Source organism: Nymphalis io, chromosome 7 (genome assembly GCF_905147045.1).
Source record: "Nymphalis io chromosome 7, ilAglIoxx1.1, whole genome shotgun sequence".
Lineage (NCBI taxonomy): Eukaryota > Metazoa > Arthropoda > Insecta > Lepidoptera > Nymphalidae > Nymphalis > Nymphalis io.
In genome coordinates, this window is record NC_065894.1 from 638,683 (window position 1) to 663,451 (window position 24,769).

Genomic DNA, 24,769 nt, shown 5'->3' on the forward strand with positions numbered 1-24,769 from the left:
TATTACAGTTTGTTTAATGATGTATATTTTGATATGAGTTTAGAATTAGACAGAATATTATTTTTATAGAAATATTATCTGTTCAACATCGTCAACCTTGGTAACTAAGATATTATGTACCTTGTGCCTTGTCCCTGTAGTTACACTGACTCACTCACTATTTAAATCGTAACACAACGACAGTAAGTGTTGCTGTTTGGCGGTAAAATATGAGTGGGTGGTACCTACCCAGATGGGCTTGTATAAAGTTCGACCATCTAGTTTACAAAATAACATGATGCTCGCTTCATTAGTTAGGACGTGAAAGTGTTACAAACAACTAAATAAATGATTAAACTAACTAACTGTCACGTTTTAATTAGTAAGGATTTAATTAGTAAGGATGTAAAAATTTAATTGATATTCGTCAACGAGAACAAGAATATCTCCAAATATTTTGGTTTTCATCGATATTAAATACGTCACGTAAGCCACCCAGTGAGGTTTTCCCGTTGTCTTGTCTCCAGTTCTCACGAACGTTGACTCATTAAGTAAATATCACACATAAATTGTCGTTGGTGCTCAAGGTTATTGATTTCCACTAAAATAATAAATTATATATACATTAATCACAGCTATAATATAATCCAGATTTTGTATTATAGTACGTCTTATTTATTTGTCTAAATTATTTTCTGTTCTTGTTCGTGCTGGAAGAATATCCTAGAGGAACTTTTACAAAGTACTCAGGACATTCTTTGTACAGGAGATACTTTATTTATTTGTTAAATAAATAAATAACGATTGCGATAAAACTTATACCAAATTTACTTTACTGGTGCTTTGTGCAAGCTCGTCTGGGTAGGTACCACCCACTCATCAGATATTCTACCGCAAAACAGCAGTACTTGGTATTGTCGTGTTCCGATTTGAAGGGTGAGTGAGTCAGTGTAATTACAGGAACAAGGGACATAACATCTTAGTTCCCAAGGTTGGTGGCGCAATGGTGATGTAAGCGATGGTTAACATATCTTACAATGCCATTGTCTATAGGCGTTGGTGATCACTTACCATCAGGTGGCCCATATGCTAGTCCGCGTTCCTATTCTACATAAAAAAATACGGTACAAAAACTAACAATAAAAATGCTAAATGTGTCAGTAGATACAATCGTGGATCTTATCCGAAGATTGTGGGTTTGACTTCGGGCAAACGACACTGTCTTTTCCTGTGCTATTTAGGTGTCCATTAGTTCGAAGTCTGAAATACTTAAAAGAAGAGAAGGTATTTACCCAGACATTGTACTTTTCCCTTAACATGTACACTATAAAATACGCAGACCCACGCTCGTATACAGGCAAATCTATTATTCGATTGTAATAATAATTATTAACTTATTTTGTTATTATTAAGTTACATAAATATTATGTTCGCTTATAATTTATGTTTATGAATGTTAAAAAATAAATTAAAATACCACTTCCACCACCACCACCACCAACAAATATTTATCTTTAAAAAAATGTTATAAATTATCTACATACTTTTTTTTATTAATTTCTTTGATAATTTTTATGTGAAAGTTGTAGACACAACTTCGTACTTCCAAGGTCATAAGTTAAATATATGCAGTTAACGACATTTCCAACCAAATTATGACACACTTCCACATTTTTACCTTAGATGTCATGTAATTGTAAAGCTTTTTACTCTGTTAAATTCAAAAGTACGACTCTGTTACTAAGACAACCGTGATTTAAACGGTAACAATGTGTTTTAAGGTGTCATTAAAATTATCCGTGTAACATTCTTGTTATTTTTAGAGATCAACTCATTAAAACTTGCAGTTCGATGTACTACGAGTGAACAAACAAGCAACTAACTCAGTCAGTATTGCTAAAAACACGACACGGAGTGAACGTTCGTGGGCCATTACTTATATTTATCGAACGCTTGTGTGAAAACTATTTTAAAAATAAATTCAATAATTTATTTGAATAAAAAACGCATTATTAATTATAGTGTGTAATATTTAATTTAAAAAAAAATCTGTGGTAGTGTCGTGAAAATGTCTACAGAAGGTCAGGCTTTAAATAAAAGAACGGAAACGGGGTTCCACAAGTCTCCGAAAACATTGGACATGAATGATGTGGAAATGGTGTTTGGGACACCTGTGTCACCTCGAGGCAGAGTTCAGCCTGATGTTCATCTCATCTCGAATGAAAGGACTAATGGTAGAGACAAGGTTAGTTCTGATAACTGATATCAATACATTATAATGTCGTATGTAACTTAGTTCGATAAGGTTGACTTGTTCGTTATATTAATTGTTATGGTAAAAACATAATTTGAACATGGTGTTAATTGAAAATAAATTATTAATTAAGTAATCAAGTTCGCGAAATATTTATTATAGACATTATAAGATACTTACGTAAAAAATATATAAACGATAAAAAGTGTGCTCGATATTCGTTGATTTTAAATCGTTTATTTGATTTTCATGTAATTGTATGCCAGTAAAAAAGTGTACTGATAGCCGGTTCTTTTCGCCCGATTCTATATTTCGGACATTCCTAACGGGTCGTTGTTTTACGCTATATAGAATAGGAATAGGAAGGCGGGCGAGCATATGGATCATCTGATGGTAAGTGGTCACCAACGCCCATAGACGTTGGCATTGTAAGATATGTTAACCATCGCTTACATCACCAATGCGCCACCAACCTTAGGAACTAAGATTTTACGTCCCTTGTGCCTGTAATTACACTGGCTCACTCACCCTTCAAACCGGAACACAACAATACCAAGTTCTGCTGTTTTGCGGTAGAATATCTGATGAGTGGATGGTGCCTACCCAGACGAGCTTGCACAAAGCTCTACCACCAGTAAAGTTCTCTAAAATCAAATATTTTATGTATACGTATTATTTAACAACTTTGATACGCTATATTATGTATATGAATCGAATCTTATAAATCAAAATTTTTTATATCTCGGACAAGAAGAAAGGTTTGTGTTATTTTTGAAAATGTTTTCATATAAGCGTTTGATAAGCCTACTCGATTGAGGTATATTTATTAGAAAATCTTAGCTTACTTAATGGGTATTAGTTTTGCTAACAGGGCGCAAATTATTTCGCATTGGTACATTCGATGAACAAAATATATATTTTGTTTTGTAAGTAATTTAAAACATGAATTGTTGTGTTCCTAATTAATTAGCTATCTTATAAGGGTTCATAAAGTAACAGCCTGTAAATGTCCCACTGCTGGGCTAAGGCTTCCTCTCCCTATTTGAGGAGAAGGTTTGGAGCTTATTCCACCACGCTGCTCCAATGCGGGTTGGTGGAATACACATGTGGCAGAATTTCGAGATGATTTCACTTTGACCAAGTCATAAGGGTTCATAAATAAAGTGAATTATTATTCTCGACGTCTCCGATGAGCTGTCACAATAAACGTGGCTATGTATTAGTATATATGGCTTCATTTCTTAGATGTTACCAACGCAAAAAAGTCTTTACAAATAAACTTTATATAACAGTATTTCAATGTACGGACCACCAATCTTTTCAATTGATCTTATTACTGCTATACCGACTCTATTTTATTTATTTTATGTGTTTCCTCTTTTTGTTTGTTATGCAAATCTCTCAACTGCCTCGTTAGTCGAGTGACTAGCTATAAGGCAGAAGTATTCGAGGTTCCGAAATCAAAACCCAGGCAAAAGTGAGGCATTCAGTTGTTAGGTTTTCCGTCCAGAACTTCTCACAAGCATCTCGGTTTTTTTAAATGAGCAGTGTTTACATATGTGCCACGGAAGCACGGAAGCCGTAGTCCAGCGTCCTCTCCGGTCCTATCATATGAGATGAGGTTCACCTATATTTGTTTAGATATTTGTGCACTATATGTCCCACGTATTTAGTTAATTTCTCGTAGACTGGCCACCGTTTCCAGGTCAGTAGGACAGGAGGATAAGTAATCTTTTTTTGTGTACATAATAATTGCTTGGTTGCAACAATATTAAATTATTGTCTAAATATATATTTGTATACTAGGACACGGTTTTGTCTTTGTAATACAGATTTGAATTCTAATAAACTTAATACCTATTCTGATTTTAATTTAATTAAAACATATATGAATATAGAAATCAAATCTAATCAAATTCGAATAAATTTAATGCTTTTTACGGCCTTTCTATTTAAAGATAAATATTCGAATCTATATTTTTCTTTTTTTTTTCTGGCGTGTATCTGCGCTAGTTAAGCGTACAATTATTTGAATCTAAATGTATATTATAAAAAAGCTGAGATGGCCTAGTGGTTAGAATGCGTGAATCTTAACGGACGATCGTGGGTTCAAACCCGGGCAAGCACCGCTGAATTTTCATGTGCTTAATTTGTGATTATAATTCATCTCGTGCTTGACGGTGAAGGAAAACATCGTGAGGAAATCTGCATGTGTCTAATTTCATTGAAATTCTGCCACATGTGTATTCTACCAACCCGCATTGGAGCAGCGTGGTGGAATAAGCTCCAAAACCTTCTCCTCAAAAGGGAGAGGAGGCTTTAGCCCAGCAGTGGGACATTAACAGGCTGTTACTGTTACTGTATATTATAAACTACGACAAGTTTGCCAGCCATAATTATTATTATTTATCTGTAATAATAGTTTTTAAAATAGGTTCATATCTACGTCATCAATAATACTTCGATTTTTTTTCCAAAAAACCGGTTTCTATTTACCATGCACGTTAAATTAATCTGTTATTTCCTAAAAAAATTATGATTTTACCGATTAATATTATAAATTTATTGATCAGGTTTTATTAAAGTACCTAATAAAACATAACATTTGTTTTTTTTTATTATGTCTAGCCGAATATAAATTAAATACAATCGTTGACATATTTTTATCATAAATATCAATCATATTTTTACCACCGGATCGGAAAAATAACTTGAGAAGAACCGGCGAAAGAAATTCAGCGTAAGCCGGAACAACCTTACCACCGAGTTAGTTGACTAATGAGTATTTCTTTTATATTTTATTTATTGCATTTGTATGTCCACAGACGTATTGTGAGTGCTTTTGGTGTATCTTATTTATTTATAGGATATCCAGAGTCTCCTTGGTAATCCCCATTTGCGCTCCCTTATTAATTATTTATAAGTGTTTAAAACATTGAACAATAAGGTACTGAACTTTCCTGGTTCATAAATATGTCGCAACAATTTATTATGAGCGATATGTCTTTGTTCGAGGTAATAATTCTGTAAAACATCCGGAAATTAACAGCTTGTTCTCTCGAATACTATCGTATGCATTTTTTATTTTAACCCTCAAAAGCAATGACTGACCGGTATATCAAGGGTCAGCCCAAACTACAGGGGCTTGCATCATGAAAATTTGCATACGGGCTCCTTATACGCAGTAGACTAGCACTAAGAAAGAATGCTTGAAAATTTAACCCCTAAGGAGTGATAAAGAGGATGAAACTTTGTATGGAAATAGTTTATTTTAGAAGAAAGACCTTTGGAAATTGGTTTTTAATTAAACAATTATGAATTATTACGCGAGCGAAGTCGCGGGTAAAGCACTAGTAATTAAAAATACAGGACCTTTGATAACTAAGACTTACCCTAGATAGAAAAGATAGATAACCGAAACACCTTGAAACATTTCAATCTACTAGTCGAATATTATCTACTTTTATATTTTAAAAAGTAAAAGCCTGTTCCGTAGTTGGGCCATCCCTTGTTTAACTCAATTGCTAAAAACATTCTGTCATTCATTGCTCACAGCTATTTAAAAGTAACAATTAATGTACATTGCGAGCATTCATTATAATCGCCCATGGAATGCAGCACAGTTACTCATTTTACAATGAAATATAGGTAACTCTTTTGGTATTTCATAAAAGGCGACGTACGTACATAAGTAAATTTTTATTATACATACAATTGACAGTATAAATAATTACAATAGTGAGATCAGCAATGTTATTCTGTGTCCCTAGTGTTTTTTACATAATTGATAGCGTTGATATTAGCTATTTAACTTCGTAATCACTCATTAAATGTTTGACACCAATTTACGGTGATACGCTTTTTTGATACGTGTATATATTAAATGTTAAGGTCAACTTTGTTTGACAATTTTCATCATTTTACGATCGTGTTCTGCTGTGAGTTTCGGGCTTCGAATCTTACAGATAACATATTCCAATCGGAGTAGGAGTAAAGGTAAACAAACCGTAGTTTTACAAATTGCATGCGATTTTCTTTTTGTTCTGCTCTATTATGCACTATAAACATACAACACTATTCCACTTAACTAGTTACAACCACATTAATTTAACTTTCGAATTTCCGATTACAATTTCGCGAACATTGAAAACGCATTTTTTCGCGAGTCCATAGTGAATATCATAGATTATTCAAGATCTAGACCAATGACATCGCGACAATTGATATCGGATCAATCGGATATCGACCAATGATATCGGTGTTAAAGTTGTTTATTTGGGTTTACTCCTCTTGTGTTTGGAACAGGCTATACAATATTTATGCGTCACTCTGCCGGTTCACAGATAAGTAATTAAGACATATTTCGCGATGTATGTGTCCAATGTCTTTATTTTTAATTTATTAGTAACAAGAACCGCATGTCTACATATTCACAGAGGTTGAAGTTTAATTGCTTCTGCCTCCATTAATCTTACATCGTGACGAAAAAGCTTAAGTCTTTCAATTAGGCTTTTCTGAGGGAATTAGGGAATGACATTTTAGTCCTACTATAAAACTGCTAAATCATGTTTTGCATGAACTCGTTTGATCCTTAAATGTTTCACTAAGTATTGTATTATAAATACCGGCAAAAGTAAATATAAACATTGTGCCAAGGTGATTAAAGGGCAATGTTCAAAAAGGTATTTTATTAGATTAAATTGGAGATAGGGAGGTTTTTCTGTGAGCTCTTTCAGATGAGCCTAAAACGGGACGTCTACTCTGGACTCTGTGGTTTTACTCCACGGTAGGGGTTGGGCGAATTCGGTCATAGCGGTCAGGGAGTATTTAACGCTGAGCCGTTGTTGTTTGAGTAGCGTTAGGCGAGTACTCTATATATCAATATTATCATATATCCATTCAGACAGCTCGGCTCAAGTTAGCCTAATAACCCTTCTTAATTGACAAATCATTTAACTCAAGATTAATCATAAATTAAACTAACATACAATGTTTCAATAAAAAATACCCATGTTGATACCGATGTAAGATAATTTTTTATACGTTTGCAATAATGCAAGCGAATTGGATAAATAGAAATCGTCTTCGTAAGTTTCATCCTTTTAGGTGATGAATTAAAAAAAACTGTAACAGCTGTATTTAACTCAGTAACTGAAAGCTAAAACACCGACTTCTATATTTCATACATCAGAAATGACACCTTTACAAAAGCATTTAACCTCTTTAAAAGATGAATTTAAAAAAAAAACCTTCCTAAGTGGCCACCTACGTTTCATTATGTTAGACCTAACGCCTTAGTGTATAGGCTGGGCGTTGTATGTCATTAAATCATTTTTTAAATTTTATTAGGTGTATAAATTACGTCAACTTTGGTGTTGAACGACCATTAAATAGTTTACTTTTACTATATAAATAGTCTACAATTATAACAACAAATATTCATTATTTATTTCCATTCCTTATTGTAACTGGTTTACCTTTATGAAGACAAATTGTTGATCTAAATTAAAATGATCATTAAAAGTCGCTGAATTTAAATATGAAAAAAACTGTAGTAGTAATCATTATATATAACTTAAATTAAAGTCTAAAAATCGCGAAGAAACCGTTGTGGAGCTTTACAGTACACGATACAAAGTACCGTTACGGTAATTGTTAAATTAAAAGAGGATCAAGTTAATAAAAGATTATTAAAGTTGTAGACTAGCTGTTATATTAAATCATTAACTAGACAATATAGTTAGCTATATATTACGGAACAATTATAATTAATATATACAATTGCCACGCCAGTGAAATTAAAAACCACAACTGAAGAGAAGTTTTTAAGCAACTTGCGCATTTGAAATATTTTATAATATGAACAATAAACATTTAGTCAGTTTGTATATTTTATTTCTATCAATTGAAGCTTTAGAACTTATTCCATCACGATGCTTCAATACGAGTGAAACATGCAGGTTTCCTCACGATGCTTTCCTTCACTACCGAGTACGAGATAAATAATAAACCCAAATTAAGCACATGAAAACTCAATGTTACATCTCCGAGTTTAAACCTACAATCTTTGGTTAAATTTCACATGTTCTAGCCACTCGGCATATTTACTACATCGTGTAGGTATGCAGTTTATAAATATAAAACTTTTTGGGCGCCGAAAACTAGTTTTGAAAAACGAAGGCTCGCAAAACTTGTTCCACTATTAACACACCACATTCTTTTTATCAAGCGTTGTGAGCTGTAGAAATACGTTCGGGAAATCCCAAAGTGCAACAGATAATTAAAGAGATTACGCCCGAGTATTAAAAAATATAAACAGGATTTTTCATTCTGGCGTTAAAAGAGGAAATACAATCGAGACATACAAGGTCTTTATTCAAATTATATAGTTGAAGAATTTGTTTTTATGAACACGTCATTCTAAAGATCTGCCACCCCTTTTTAATAAATATATTATAAATATTATATAAATATATAATATTTATTTAACATTACACTACAAGCCCACGAGTCACGGAGGCAGAGCAGTAACTTTTACCTGGTAAAAGAATTAATAATTATATCAAAATTGTTCATTCGAAAACCATAAAAGCGTACTTAATATTGATAGAAATTAAAGTTGAGTGTTTCATATAGAATTCAATTATATTGATAGCTTTGACCCAGTAGCTATAAAAATAATTGAATTATATATAAAACCGTTAGCAATGAGGTTTTGTTTTGTTTAGATCCGTACGATTGAGATCAATAGCAACAGCATCCTGACAGTGGTCGCGGACCTGACTAACCATATCTGATTCATTACCATTACCGCGATGATAATAATTCAATTACCTCAATGACTTTTTACTAATATAAGTTTAGCAATGTAACGTAAAAGTAACGACATTCAAAGTTTTGATATTCAAAATATGTATTCATTATGCGGAAAATTGGTGTATCTTACAGCTTCAATGTCTATGGGCGTTGGTCACCACCGCAAGCAGGTGGCCCATTTGTGAGTCCGTTTATCTATAAAAATAATAATAGTCTGTTTTAACTTATATTATATTTGAATTATTAAAACAAAATTTTAATTTAAAATGAAGTTTTTACGGTAGAAACATTACATCATGATGAGTGTAGTTTCGCAATGAGGCTGTAACGTATGAATCGATGGGGTCGACGCCCTCGCCCACGTTCCGACTCAAACTTAAATGACATTGAAAAAAAAAGCCTTAGTAACTGCGTACGTAATATAACAAACTAAATTTAATTTGTAATATTATAATATAACAGAGATTAATTGTTTTAATTTTTTAAACAATGTATCATACATTATATACTTTCTACATTCTGATATTAAAATGAATCAGTCTGTGTGAAAAAATGGATAGAGCTAATGTTATGTTTTAAATGTCTTAAAAACATTATACTAGAAGTGCTTCGCTGTATCATAAGCTTTAACACTTTCTTTCTGGACAGTAAACCTCTGTTATAGACGTCATAACAGTTACAGTTATCGTGTCTAGTGTAGTGTCAATTGTGGATTTTCCACCGACGAGCACTAGATGAATTATAAACAAAAATTATGAACATGAAATTTTTTATAAAAATGAAGCTTGAACTCTTAATCATCGGTTAAAATTCCCGTTATCTAAACACTGGGCAATCATGGGTCTTAGTTTAATTAAATATTAGTAATGATAATTGTACGGTTAGACAGCTACTGCGGCGGGACGTAAGCAGTTGCAATGTACTAGTTAATATAGAATACACCACAGGGCGGCATTGCGCTCATCTTTTTGAATACTTATATGAATACTTATTGGACACCAAGTGCCACGCCAGCGTCGCGTCAAGCGCTCTGACCAAGGCTTAAACATTGAATCACAACAAAAACAAGTGACGTCTATTTGATATCTCATGACGTCATTAAAACCAGGCCATAGACATACAAGGTAATGCTCTCTGTCTATATCACACCTATTTACCATATAAACACTATACATGTATCATCTTAAATGTATCAACGTTGTAAATCTACGAGGAAAACACTTCAAGGAAATCTGAAATAATTGAATAATTCTAAGAAAGAATTTTAAAAATAGGTTTCACTGTAAGAAAGACATCAGAAGGGCTATTCTGTCAGTAAAAACACGCAACCCACCGTAAAAAACGGTCGTGAAATGTCAGAAAGTGATATGCGACATTGATCATAATAATAACAACATTTTGAGAATACACGCATCAAGACACGCATCGCTGTTTCATATCACGAGTTGGTTGGCAACAGTCCATGGGTGAGTGAATAAGTGAGCAGCAGACGAGAATATGACGTTTGGGACGCGACCCTATTCATAAACACTCTTGTTATATAATATGTGCTAACAATATTGTAAAGAAGAAAATTTTGACTTTTTGCACGTCTTCGATTCGCACAAAACGTGATAAATCCAACAGAAACATAACACTCATACCGTGATGGCACAGTGGCATAACACGTGAATCTTAAATGAATATAACAAGTTCAAACCGGGTAACATTTCGAGGAAAGCTGCCTGTTAGATTATATTGTGTATGTGTGTTCAATGGCATAGCAATGACAACTCGAAGCTTGGAAATTGTGTGCATTTCCGTGCGTCTTTCAATCATAAACTTTTTATTTTGTTTAAAGCCGAAAACTATCGAGTTGTAACAAAAAATAGGTACACATCTAAAGCAAGATTATAAAGGAGAAAATTAAAAAAACGAAAGTAATCATATAGGTACTTAATATATATTCTAATATTTAATTCGTAAAAAGCTTGGCGAACTTAATCTCAGATCCACAAACATAGAAAACGATATTAATAAGCGTACTTATACCTTCTGTTTCTTTTCACTATTTACATATTAATTGTCATTAAATGACACAGACATTACTTACATGCAGCCTTGTAGCCGACTGTAAAATATATGGATGAGACCACAGACAATTGAGTAATATTTAAAGATTTGATTTTAAAATTAATTAAAACGAACATACAAGTATAAAACTGCTTAGCAGATCCAAGGCTGTGTCATTGTGTGCAAATGAATAGCTACATAATTATTGGCCATTCACGGAATGTCTAATGGTAAAGTTTGACGTACAAGTACGACACAGTCTAGGAAAATGCATTTACTGTATTAAATGTATTTACTAGCTTAGATTTATCTGTATGACGAAGTGCTAGGTTATTGTCCTGATATTATAATGTCGCTTCATATAATAATATAAATTTCGGTTAAATTACCAACATTTTTACATTTTTTTTTATATTTCCCGGGAAGGCAAATAACTACTCCACCTGATGGTATTTGGTAGTTAAATTTATTTACATTAAAGTATTAAATATCTATTAGTTATTTCTTTATAGTTAATATTTAAAATCACAATAAAAATATACTTCTTTCATTTCATTCAGGGAGTTTCAAGTACTTTTACAACCGGTACGGAATATAGACTTTACCGAAAAAACCGGCAAGAATTAGTAATTAATCTTATTCATCAATTTATTTATTTTATATTATAGGTAGGCGCACGAGCATATGGGCCACCTGATGGTAAGTGGTCACCAATGCCCATAGACATTAATTGTAAGAAATGTTAACCATCGCTTACATTGCCAATGCGCTACCAACATTAGGAACTAAGATGTTATTTCCCTTGTGACTGTAATCACAAAATTAAATTAAATTTAAAATAATTTAAAAAAAATATATTCGGGCTGGATGTCATTTAAGATAATATATATAGTCATTACCCTATATATGTATCTATATATATATATAGAGTAATGACTGTTTTGACACTAATGACTCAACTCACCTTGACCCCTTGGCTTTTGTTATATTTACAAATATTGTTTATAATAATATCAGGTATCACTTGATAAAGTAGCCAGAATACACTACCAAAATAAAAACAATGCAAATAACAATACTTTGTTTTGATGATAAGTTACACTAGTTAGTTTATACAAAACAGCATATTCCTTTGGTCTTGCAACTCCGATTCACTGAGCAAAAACGTAATCCTTTGACCAGTGAAGGAAATAAAACGGAAAGTTATAAGTTTTGGAAATGAAGGTTGTTTTGTGGTATAAATACTCGCTTTAGTAACAGCAGAGAGGAGAGCAATTATGAGCACCATATTATCAACAGCTTTCCAGTCTAAAAAACAGAATCCATGGTGTTTGACCATGGTTCCTGTCACCATGAATCACGTGATACATAGGACAGATAGACAGAATGTTTACGTTTCTGATTATATCTCTATACAAAAACTTTCCGACAGGTTCTCCATCCATAATCTGATTGAGCTCAATAACTGTCAGCGACAGTGACGCATACTTCCAACGTTCATGAGGAGTGATCGCGGGTATTCCCATTCGTAGCAGAATTTTTACCCACAGCCCAACGGCGTGCTGGCCCAGTGATTTGAAAGTGCTAGCTACGATGCTGACTCTTGGTCGATTCTCATAAATATTCCTACCTCAGACTCAAGCTCAGGGTGGTTCAGGCCCAATGACTTTATGTACTTTCCGAGGCATAGGGTTATAAACACTTTCCAGACACCTGGATGCTACTGAGAATTTCTCGACAGAAAATAACTTTTAATAATCTGACCTGGGGCTTGAACGGGATCTATGAACTTATAAGCTTACCACTTAAATAAATACGATACCCACGATTGTAATAAGATGTAATATCCCTTGTATCTGTATACCAAATAGAGAGCGCACCTGTGTGCGCACACACTTGTGCACTGTTATATCTCCTGCGTAGTTAGCTAATATCTCTTGAGATTGGCCCCCGTGACCGAAGCCGGTCTGGAGGACATTATTGTACCAAATATAAGGGAAACAATTTATAAAACTGAATTTACTCGGTATGTCAGCATTATTGTCATAATATCTTGGATGTTAGGAAAAGGTAAATTCAACTTGTAAAATATTGAATTGTCACAGAAAAATAAATTAATCGAATAACTGTCCATTAAACATCGCGGGTAACTACATGCTGTGACAGGATGTTGACGTATTGTGGTCATGATAAATGCCCGTTGCACAAATAATTATAGCGTGAAGAATGACTCAGTGTAATATCAAGCATGAGGGACGGGGCTGCATCCAACTAAACCGTGACGTGACGTGACTGTTTATTGTCTTTCAGTTAGGGCTATGGAGTTATCGCTTTACTTAGTGGTAAGGCCATCTGGATAGGTACCACCCACTCCAAAAATTCAACCGCCAAACAGAAAATTTAGTATTATCAGATATGTTGAGGCGTAACTACAGGCATAAGGGACACAACATTTTAGTTCCCAAGGTTGGTGGTTATAAAACGAACGGTTAATATTTCCTACAGAACCATTGTCTATGGGTAATTGTGATCCACCTTCAGCTGTCTCCATTTGTCCGTCTACCAACATATTTTATAAAAAAGTAGATTCCATTGTGACTTGAAAACCCGCAAATATATTTGTCTAATTTCGGGGTATCGTCACGAACTAAATGAAAATTGGCAATGTAAATGTCATGCTATTTTTGTACATACATGCTGGGATAAAGTAATGACTCCTATAATGTAATAATATTCTACTTTTGCTATTATTTAAATTTAAATATAATGTAGAAATATTAATTGTTAAGATTAATTGTATATAAGGTAACATAATACTATATTATATAGATGAAAAAAAAATACGTAGAGTTCGTGTACGTTGGTTCCCATGCAGTGGAAAGTTAGTCTGTTTGTTTTTTGTGAAAAAAAGTGTCTACCGGGGTTATTGCCGGTTCATTTCAGTAGAATCTAAATTTCCAAACAATGGTAGCTTTACATTCAATTGAATCCTCTAACATGATTATGCTTATATATGATTTTCTTAGCCGAGATAATAATTATTTTATATATAATAAAAGAATAGTGAAAATCCTTATCTAAAAGGTGAAATAGCTTTAAAAAAAATCTTTATTATTTTATACGAATATTATAAATTTGAAAGTAACTCTATCTGTTACTTTCACGGTTAAACCACACGAAATCGGTTCGATAAAATTTAGTATGAAGCAAGCTTGCATGAAAAGAAAGGACATATGTTAATCTTTCATAGGAAACATTTGATAGCCTCAACATGCCGGCGAAGTCGCCAGCGAAAACTAGTACAATTATATTTCTTATGTACTAAGACATTTTATCTTAATCATCATCGTTGCTGTGAAAACATAAAATTACATAAATATCGCTACTCAGAGTTATATTCAAAGATTTAAATACTAGTTTATAAATTTGTGAGTGTTTTTTTTAACTACATACTTGATATTATTTATTTATAACAATTAATTCTCACTTCCTTTGCGCTCAGCTGAGAAAACCCAATTATGTAAATTGTTTTTCTACCATAGATTTATGTTGAAACAAAGAGATTAAGATTCATTATGTCTGGGTTTAATGGTAATTACATACGAGTTTTTTTTTTAAATACTCGTCATTTAAATACCTACAATTAATTTTTCCGTACGAAAAACCGATTGCATTTACGCTTAACATTTATTTTAATATAACAATTAATAAATTTTAACTATTTTACTATTTTAATTTTAAACTTATTATATTTAACCTAACAATATAAGTATATTTATCGAGTTCGTTTGTTCTTTACTTCGTTTTTTTCTAATTAGTATGTAGTGTTGTTAGCTAATAACATAATTGGGCCCCTAGTGACGAGCAAACAGTGAACATGACTGGTTTGATCTGACTCCGTATTTTATAATATAGGAAGGCGGACGAGCATATGGGCCACCTGATGGTGTGCACCAACGCCCATTGACTTTGGCTTTGTAATAAATGCTAACCATAGCTTACATCGCCAATGCGCCACCAACCTTGGGAACTAAGATGTTATGTCCCTTTTGCCTGTAATTACACTGGCTCACTCAATTTTCAAACAGGAACACAACAATACCACGGACTGCTGTTTTGCGGTAGAATATCTCATGAGTGGGTAGTACCTACCCAGACGAGCTTGCACAAAGCGCTACTACCAGTATTAACAACTTATAATAAACTACTACATTTACTTCGAAAGTCCTGATAACAACTTCGTCGAGATTCAAAACGCCATTTACACGAATTTATAATGATTATAGATTTAAGATCTAACCAGTCATCACGTTACTTCAACGTGAAAAGTGTTAATTTGTCTTTACTTTTCCTGTGATGGGAATAGGCTGTTTGGATACAATCAATGCTATGTAGGTTTTTTTTATAAATAAAAAGACCCTCTAAATTATCCATTGCTTGCAGCGAGTTGTACTTAGATTGTACCCAGTTGTTAGTTTATTACACATCGCTTATTGCCCTTTGTTTATACATTCATAACTCTGGTCAGGGAAATCCCTTTGCCTTGGGCTTGATACACGAATTAATTTGATTATAATATGAAATTTAATGAATAATAAAATTATTTTTAGGTTGTTAGGCTATTATTTGTTGCAAAAACTTTTATATTCATAACACAGCATACTGTTGACAGATTTTTATACATTTTAAAATACATTCGTTTAAGGGGCGGGCATTAAGTATAAAAAGTAGTGTATGTCCATTCTTTGTGGCTCAAGCTTGCCTCATACCAAATCATATAAAAAAGTGCATTGATTTAAACCGTGAAAGCGTAACAAACGAGAATTACTTTCGCATTTATAATATTAGCATAGATTTCGATTTGTCATGTCAGAGGATTGAATGCAAAGTTGTCACTTATCGATATGAAGATTCTAATCCGGAGAACCGGCAAGAACCTCTTTAATTACTTTTTTCGCCAATTGTATTATATTACGTGTTTATAATTTTTATTTAACTTAATAAGACATTTGTATATCAATTGTTACAGCTTCCAAAGAATGAAAAGTCAGATGGAAGCGACGTAACTCCCTCATCCCCTCTTTTGGAACCGAACAAGGACAGACCCAAGCCGCCACTCGCTGGTATATAATAAAACACTATATTTTGATGAGCCTTAAGATCGATTATTGCTATGTATATTGATGAAAGAACACGGTATTTATATTTGCTTCAACTTTATAACTAACAAAGTCAGTATATAAATATTCTATGAAGTATATTTTAACATACGTCAAATTGACGTTTCGTTTTGAAATTTGGCAAGTTTGCGTATATCCCCAAAAGGTAGGTCAGCGAATACTACTATTTGGTTGACGAGTCCTAAATATTAGACAAATAAATTCGTTTTAAAACACTTAAAGACAGACACATACTTTAGAAATAAAATCATTCCTTTTATTTATTTTTTTCCTATTTGCCAGCAAGTTTTTAAAGAAAATAGATACCTAACGAATTTCTTAACGCTTTTGTAATATAAAAAGTAGGCGGTAAATGGTCTCCATCGTCTACAGACATTGGCGCTGCAAGGAATATTAACTATTCCTTGCATCGACAATGCGCCGCCAACGTTGGGCAAACAGATGTATTGTCCCTTGTGCCTGTTACGCTGGCTCACATACCCTTCAAAACCGGCACACAACAATATTAAGGACTACTGTTTTGCGGTAAAATATCTGATGAGTGGGTGGTACCTACCCAGACGAGCTTGCACAAAGCTCTACCACCAACTTGTCGAATCTTCTCGATTTCGAACTATTGGTGATGCTTAATTAATTTTATAAAACTAAGGATTTAAAAATACTACACTATATATACTGCATTTTTCTATATAAGTTTGACTAATGCGCTTTTAGTTACCAATTTTGCTTATTTTTCTTCTACTTCTAGGCCCAGAAATCGACGACTTGGAAAATGAGCAGCCGACAGACGCCACACCATACCCTGGCATCGACGATGGTCTTCTTGAACCAAATAATAATAAGCCTACCATCAACGGAGAAGGTATAAAATTATTATATCAATTTTCTACATTTTCTTCTAGTTCATCCCGCGTTAACTTCCTTTTTAAATTGCAATTTATTTTTAATATATATTTTTTTCTTTTTTTTATTATGACTAACAGTCTTCAGGCTAACCTTATTAATGCAAAATTAAACAATATATATATATATGTCTGTTATCACGTCTAAGTCACATAAATAATCGTAATGATATTGAATAAAGACATAGCCGGCGACATGAGTAAAGAAATATGCATATAAGTATATGTAAAAAGACATACATTACTGGAATATATGGAACTATATTAAGGGCTGTCCTTTGTATTGTATGATTATTGATGCTATTTACGTAAAACTAAATCGTTTACTTGCATTAATTTTCCTTGTATTATCCGGAAGACACAAAAAATATATAAATTTACCGGCTTCGGCTTTACTTCTTCATACTGTATATGTTATGCATTTATATTTACCCGACTTCGTAGGGCATATAATTTCAAAATACTTACATTTTCTGTTCTAGTCAAAAATCATTTTTTGTTCGATAACTTACAAAATATTAAATTATCTCAATTATTTAAGTTAAATTAAAAACCGCATCAAATTCAAAGTTAAGAAGAACTATACGGACAAACTGTGTGCGAATTTCTTTTATACTAGATATTTATAGATTAAGTTTCAAATAAAAAATATATTTTATAAACTTTAAAATATTCCATTGTCTTTTTACTAACAAGAATAAGCCAATTCTTGTTTTTAAAATTTTTATTCATTTGTAAATTAAAAACTAAACTATTTAAAAGATATATTTAGCCAAGCAGTGCGTCTTAAACAGGTTGTTACTTGTATTTTTTTATATCAATATATTGTATTAGTCAACATATAGGTATATTAAAGAATTTCGTACGTGTGTGAACATTTGAGTGATATTAATATTGATGCATATAAAACTAGGTTATCATGGAGGATGTGGCCTGTGACAGGCTGCAATCATTTTGTTCTTGACCGTAAACATGATGACGATAAAAAGATATTACCAAAGATCTTTTTAATTGTAAATAAATAATATACGGCTTCGTTATAAAAAAAATATTTAATAAAAAACATGATCCATTGTCTTAAAATGTATGTTTTGTACATATAACTTAAGTAAATATTACAGATTTTTAAATGTTTAATTTACTTTTCATAACTCTAAAATAACATTGTCATCGTATTTGTTTTTTTTTAATTTAAATATAGAACTAAATCTAAGTAGATATAATGTATTTACAACCTTAAGATTTATTATTTGTACAAGTAAGATAATCTTTTTTGTTTCTATCTGTGGCATACTTTTGACTTATCACAAAACGAATTCACCTCGTTTCACACGCATTTATTTGATAAAATCAGAAATATTGCAGTTGAATATTTTAAACGACAAAAACATAATTATTTCTAGGTGATTTTGAAGCAAATAAAGATAAAAACAATATTTATTTCCACAGCAATTATCAATTTCAGATAACAATGTAATTATTTTTATTATTTCATCCAAGGTTACGTTTTGTTTCTTTGATGTCGAATAAAAAATACATTAAAGTCAGTTTGTTTCAGAATTTTAATTTTAATGTCATGATCGTAATATAAATAAATACACTATAATGTGTAGAGAATAAAAGCATAACAAAATATTTTTATTTTAAAAAATAATAATTGATGAGAATCCATATTTTTATAAGTGTTTAGTTTTTTTAATTTTTTTTTATGCTTCAGGCGAGGATGGAAAATCAGATGGCGGTTCTCACCAGACGCACCCTACGCGGGACGACGGTGTCGGCACTGAAGACGGTAAATGGCCCTGGCCGTCTACCGACGAGACGGACTATCCTTACGGTGATTGGATGATGCACATAGTATTTACATGCGCAGGAGTGTATACTATATTCGAAGTTTAAATAAAAAATCGATTATGTGATTACGATAATTGGTTAATCCATAGATGACGATATATAATAAGTTTAAATTTGCTCAGTACAGCGTACAAGTCCATTAGTGCACTGTGTAAGATATAGGTAAAGATAGCACATGAAGTTAAATAAGAATGCCGTCGTTAACCGCCATCTTAAAAAAACGTTCGTCGAACGATACAAATGAGTTTGTTTAAGGACATAATATTTTATATAACTCTTATAATTAAATTCATCGCTATAGCTACTCAATGTCCTGAATAGTTATTTTTAATTTAAATAGCTATATATTAAATTATCATTAAATAGTCTACCATCTTAGAATTATTTGTCAAATCTTTCTCTAAACTCGAAAGTAGACATAAGTTCCTGCGCATGTTGATAGCTTTGAAAAAAAATCGAAATAAAGTACATACAAATGAGTTAATATTGATTCTAAATAGACAATTATAAACCATTCAAAAACACGACTTCTTTAAATATTTTCGTGTTCCCATTGATCTGATATATATAAACACATTATATCTCTTTATTTATGTCGGGTAGACGGTCACTTATTTTCTTTTCCAGGTGATATTAACATACTGAGTAAGCATGCTGCATGCCTTGTTACGTTTAAGGATACTAAATTATTTGTAAGGCAATCGAATTTAAAGCTAGAAACAAACTATTAATTGATAATATTCGATCAATTCGTACTTTTATTAATAAGATAATTGTGTTTCACAAGTAATTTCACAAGTATTCTGGAGCTCACAATGTGGACTGCACTAGACTTTGTTTAAAATAAATTATACAAAAAATCTAAATGAAATGATTGAATTGACCAATTAATTATTTTGTGCCGCTTGGGCAGTACTCACTCGCCAATTATTCTGTCACCAAACGGCAATATTTTGTGTAGCTGTGAGCCAGTGTAGGAGACATGACATCTTAGAATATCCCGTGGTTGGCGGCACAGATAAAATAATAATCGAAATAATTCTATATTATCTTATAATAATATTCTTATAATTTAAATCTAATTAATTGATTTCCATTTTACACAATACCAGTGTCTGCTTGTCTAAATAAAATCTATACAAAGACAAACATTTGCCTTGAAAAATAATAATTGAGATAGTTAATTTCTAATTGTTCAGTTAAAATATTTAATAGAAAAATAACCTAGAAAGGTTCTATTATTTACAATTAACAAAAAAATATTAAACATTGCTACGACACAGTTTTATACTAATGTAGTTCCTATCGTATTTATTGTTTAGGATATGTATAATTTGTTCAAAATAAATAAATAAATAAAATTATAAAGCATGTTTCTAGCTTTTTTTTCTTATACAATTACGTAGTTCCTTTAGAATGTGTGTAAAGCATTTGATTGCAAGTTGCGAGCAGTTAGTATTATGATTAAACGCTACAATTAACAAAGAATATTTAGTTTACTAATACGTGCATGCGATCGCTTTGATGTCTATATATTGCATGGATATAGGCCATGTTTATTGTTTATCTAATGAATATATTATTTCGAAACTGCGGCAGGAAGTTGGCTCTGGTTTTACTATTATTATATTTTATCTGTTCTTAAATTGGCACAGACTATAACTGTTAATCTAGATTCGTATACATTATAATGTACAATTTTATTTGTACTTTTAAGTAATATAATAATCTATAAAAAAAATATCTTGGGATATTATTCACACACGGCCATCTGATCTGACTCAGAACAAACAGACATATTCATGCACACAAATGTCTGTCCTGGGTGGGAATCGAACCCACGACCTTCGGCGTGAAAGGCAGGTATCTACCAACCACGCCAACCGGCTCCTCAAATTAAGTAGACACAGACTTTATATTAACCCTCTTAAAGCCGCCTTACTAATAAACGTCGTTTGGTTGTATAGTTGCACCATGCTATGTCCTATTTTTGCAAATGTCAAATTCCTAATGATAGAAAGAGAAGTGTAACTTTTCACCAATTTTCAAATTTTATTAGTAAGATATTAAATTAGTACTTTTAATTTTCTTCTTATACTTCTTCCTACATATTATGTACAAAGAAATTGAATTTTTCAAGTATGTGCAATTAAAATATAATTGAATATAAGTTAAATTAAATACAAACAATTGAAGTGAATTTGACTTGTCGTTAAGCCGTCAAACCGCGTTAACAGTAACAGCCCGTTAATGTCCCACTGCTGGGCTAAGGCCTCCTCTCCCTTTTGAGGAGAAGGTTTGGAGCTTATTCCACCACGCTGCTCCAATGCGGGTTGGTAGAATACACATGTGGCATAATTTCAATGAAATTAGACACATGCAGGTTTCCTCACGATGTTTTCCTTTACCGACAAGCACGAGATGAATTATAAACACAAATTAAGCACATGAAAATTCAGTGGTGCTTGCCCGGGTTTGAACCCACGATCATTGGTTAAGATTCACGCGTCTAACCACTAGGCCATCGTTAATTTATTATTATTCGACAACAGATTATTATTGTTGTTTTTTTTTTATATCAACGTTCGGATTCTCGGCTAAGAAAATAGATTATACCTTTGATAATCTTTTGTTTTCCCGTTCCACGCAAGCTTGAATAATTTATCTTTCCTGTAATTTTCTTTTAATATTATTTTTATTTCATAATGTATATATAAATAATATAATATAATAATATAAGATAAAAATATATATCCATATATAAATAAATGGTGTATACGTTAAAGCCAATTTCTATAAGTCGTAGTTAATACAAAATATTAATAACTCTTTATTTTTTTCTAAATTAAGGAGTAAATTTCAGATTTGAATGGTTTCGGACCGAGATTTGGGATCGACGATCGGCCCGGCTCGCCGATGATGCCTGGGGTAAGATTATTTTTATGAAATTTAATTAAAAACAAAACACTCATTATCTCGGCCACGGCGACTATTAGGATAACCGTGTTGGGGACCCTGTTTTTCTACAAAAACGCAATTTTATTTATAATAACTTCCTACTTCCCAACTCCGGGCTGCTACTGAGAACTTTCGACAGAAAAACCTAATAACTTTTTACTGACTCCGACCTGGGATTTGAACCCAGGACCTCGGGGTCTGCAATCATACAATAAATACTAGAGTTAGGCAGTTGGATTTTATATATACGCACACATATAAATATAATATGTTCTAAGTGGAAATTCAATATATTCCTATTCACTTTATAGATATTAATTATGATATATATTTTTAATAAATGCGCTAATTAATTTAAATTGAAAAATATTTTCAAAACAATTGAATTGATCCTGACATTAGCGCGTTGTAACAAAAAGCTTTTCAGCCTTATATAATAGTATAAATTAATATATGAAGTAAAATATTCATATAGTTTTTAATGTACAGTCGATCCCAGACGTGAACACGTACCAACAGAAGAAGAATCTCGCCCAGGGAATGATGGACCTCGCACTACTGTCAGCTAATGCCAACCAACTCCGTTACGTCCTAGAGTCTTCTTCCACACACCCCTATTACTACCCCAGTCTTACATTCATATCCCTCAGCATTATACTTCAGGTAACAGAAATATTTTTATTAATTATTTAAATAATAATCAAATTATCAAAAGTTAGTTTTCGATCAACAATGTTCACTTATTGTGTTGATAATATTTATTTTATTGAATCTTCTTAAAAGCTAATTTTACTTTTACTATGTTATTGTTGCCATCTAAAATATTAATTTCTTTCTTAGATCGCAGTAGGCATAGGTCTTATTATGAACAGCCGCTACAATGTCAAAGACGATAAGGACATCTGCAAAGCTGATAAAATCAATAACATGACAGTATTGGGCGTCTTCCTCGTCACCATCGTGAACGTTTTCATCACCTCGTTTAGTGTCGCAACGCCTACCACGATAGCAAATATGGGGAATTCAATACAACAGGCTGGATAATAGTTGCATGACTTACAATGCGAAAACAATAAAAGTACATTTTATAAATGCACATAAACCCAATTAAAAAAGCTTTTAAAATAATATAAAAATAGTACTAGCTACCGTCAACTGTGCTGGTTTTGCAATACTTGTGCTATCTCTGTAAGGCAAAAATGTAAAGAGTCAAAATCTACGGTCTTTGCGCACTAGTGATATGAAAGCTAGGGCGTTAAAAAATGATACGATTTCGTGTTGAAAGATTTTTAAATGCCGTTATTTTTTCGACACTATAAACGCATATAAATTATCTGTATTATTAGATTATTAGTTTAAAAAAAATCTGATTAACAAATTCGATTCCTCAGTCATTACTTTCCTGTGTTATAACGTCCACGGGGAATAATATAACGACCATGTGATATATTTTCAATAGTAATAATATCAATCAATCAATCAACAGCCAATCGTTGTCCACTGCTGAACATAGGCCTCTCCCAAGGTGCGCCAAAGCTCCCTGTCCTCCGCCTTCCGCATCCAGTTGGTGCCCGCCACCTTCTTAAGGTCGTCGGTCCACCTGGCTGGAGGGCGCCCTACGCTGCGCTTGCCGATTCGCGGTCTCCACTCTAGGACTCGTCTGCTCCAACGGCCATCGGTCCTACGACATACGTGACCAGCCCACTGCCACTTCAGCCTGCTAATTTTGCAAGCTATGTCGGTGACTCCGGTTCTTTTCCGGATAATCTCATTTCTGATCTTATCCTTCAAAGATACTCCGAGCATAGCTCGCTCCATAGCACGCTGAGCGACTTTGAATTTGTGGACTAGTCCCGCAGTTAGTGTCCACGTTTCGGCACCGTATGTCATGGCAGGTAAGACGCATTGGTTGAAGACTTTCGTCTTCAAACATTGCGGTATAGACGACTTGAGGACTTGACGAAGGTTGCCAAATGCTGCCCATCCCAAGCGAATTCTTCGATCGGCTTCCTTCTCGAAGTTGTTCCTACCGACTTGTATTATCTGTCCTAGGTAGGTATATTCACTAACAACTTCGAGAGGTTTCCCCTCGACGTATATCGGTCCCGGCACGACATGCCTATTGAACATGACCTTGGTCTTGTCCAAGTTCATACCGAGACCGACACACCGGGAAGACTCGCCTAGGCTACGCAGCATTTCGGTGAGTTGTTCCAGCGACTCTGCTATGATGACGATATCGTCGGCAAATCGAAGGTGTGAGATGTACTCGCCGTTTACATTGACTCCATACCTAGTCCAATCCAGCGTTTTGAAAACGTCTTCCAACGCGTTGGTGAACAGTTTCGGGGATATTACATCCCCCTGTCTCACCCCTCTGCGCAGTTGGATCGCCTTCGTCTTACAGTCCTGGATGTGGACAGTCATTGTAGCGGCGTTGTACAGACATCTCAGTACCTCGATATATCTCCAATCGATATGACATCTCTGCAATGAGTCGAGCACTGCCCAGGTTTCGATGGAGTCGAAGGCTTTCTCGTAGTCCACAAATGCCATACACAGCGGCTGATTGTACTCTTCGGTCTTCTGCACAATCTGCCGAACAGTATGGATGTGGTCCACGGTGCTGTAGCCTGATCGAAAGCCGGCTTGCTCTGGGGGCTGGAACTCGTCAAGTCGTCTGGCGAGACGGTTCGTGACGACTCTTGAGAACAGCTTATACACGTGACTCAGGAGGGAGATTGGTCTGTAGTTTTTCAAGAGGGTTTTATCAC

The 24,769-nt window shown here is 33.3% G+C and overlaps 2 protein-coding genes across 3 annotated transcripts in view; both read left to right on the forward strand.

Annotated features, from left to right (window-relative positions):
- LOC126769601 (terminal uridylyltransferase Tailor-like) overlaps positions 1-24,769 on the forward strand; it is a 598,301-nt gene that overhangs the window by 227,759 nt on the left and 345,773 nt on the right. The window lies entirely within an intron of this gene.
- On the forward strand, positions 1,891-23,588 carry LOC126769611 (ninjurin-A). Of its 2 annotated transcripts, none has more exons than XM_050488481.1 (7): positions 1,891-2,224; positions 16,131-16,224; positions 17,030-17,143; positions 18,901-19,020; positions 21,901-21,965; positions 22,485-22,658; positions 22,836-23,588. In XM_050488481.1, exons 1-7 carry the CDS (start codon positions 2,048-2,050, stop codon positions 23,037-23,039), a joined length of 948 nt encoding a protein of 315 aa, XP_050344438.1. In that variant the 5' UTR covers positions 1,891-2,047; the 3' UTR covers positions 23,040-23,588. The 2 variants fall into 2 exon arrangements, with proteins under 2 accessions (XP_050344438.1, XP_050344439.1); XM_050488482.1 differs by having other exon boundaries at positions 18,901-18,975.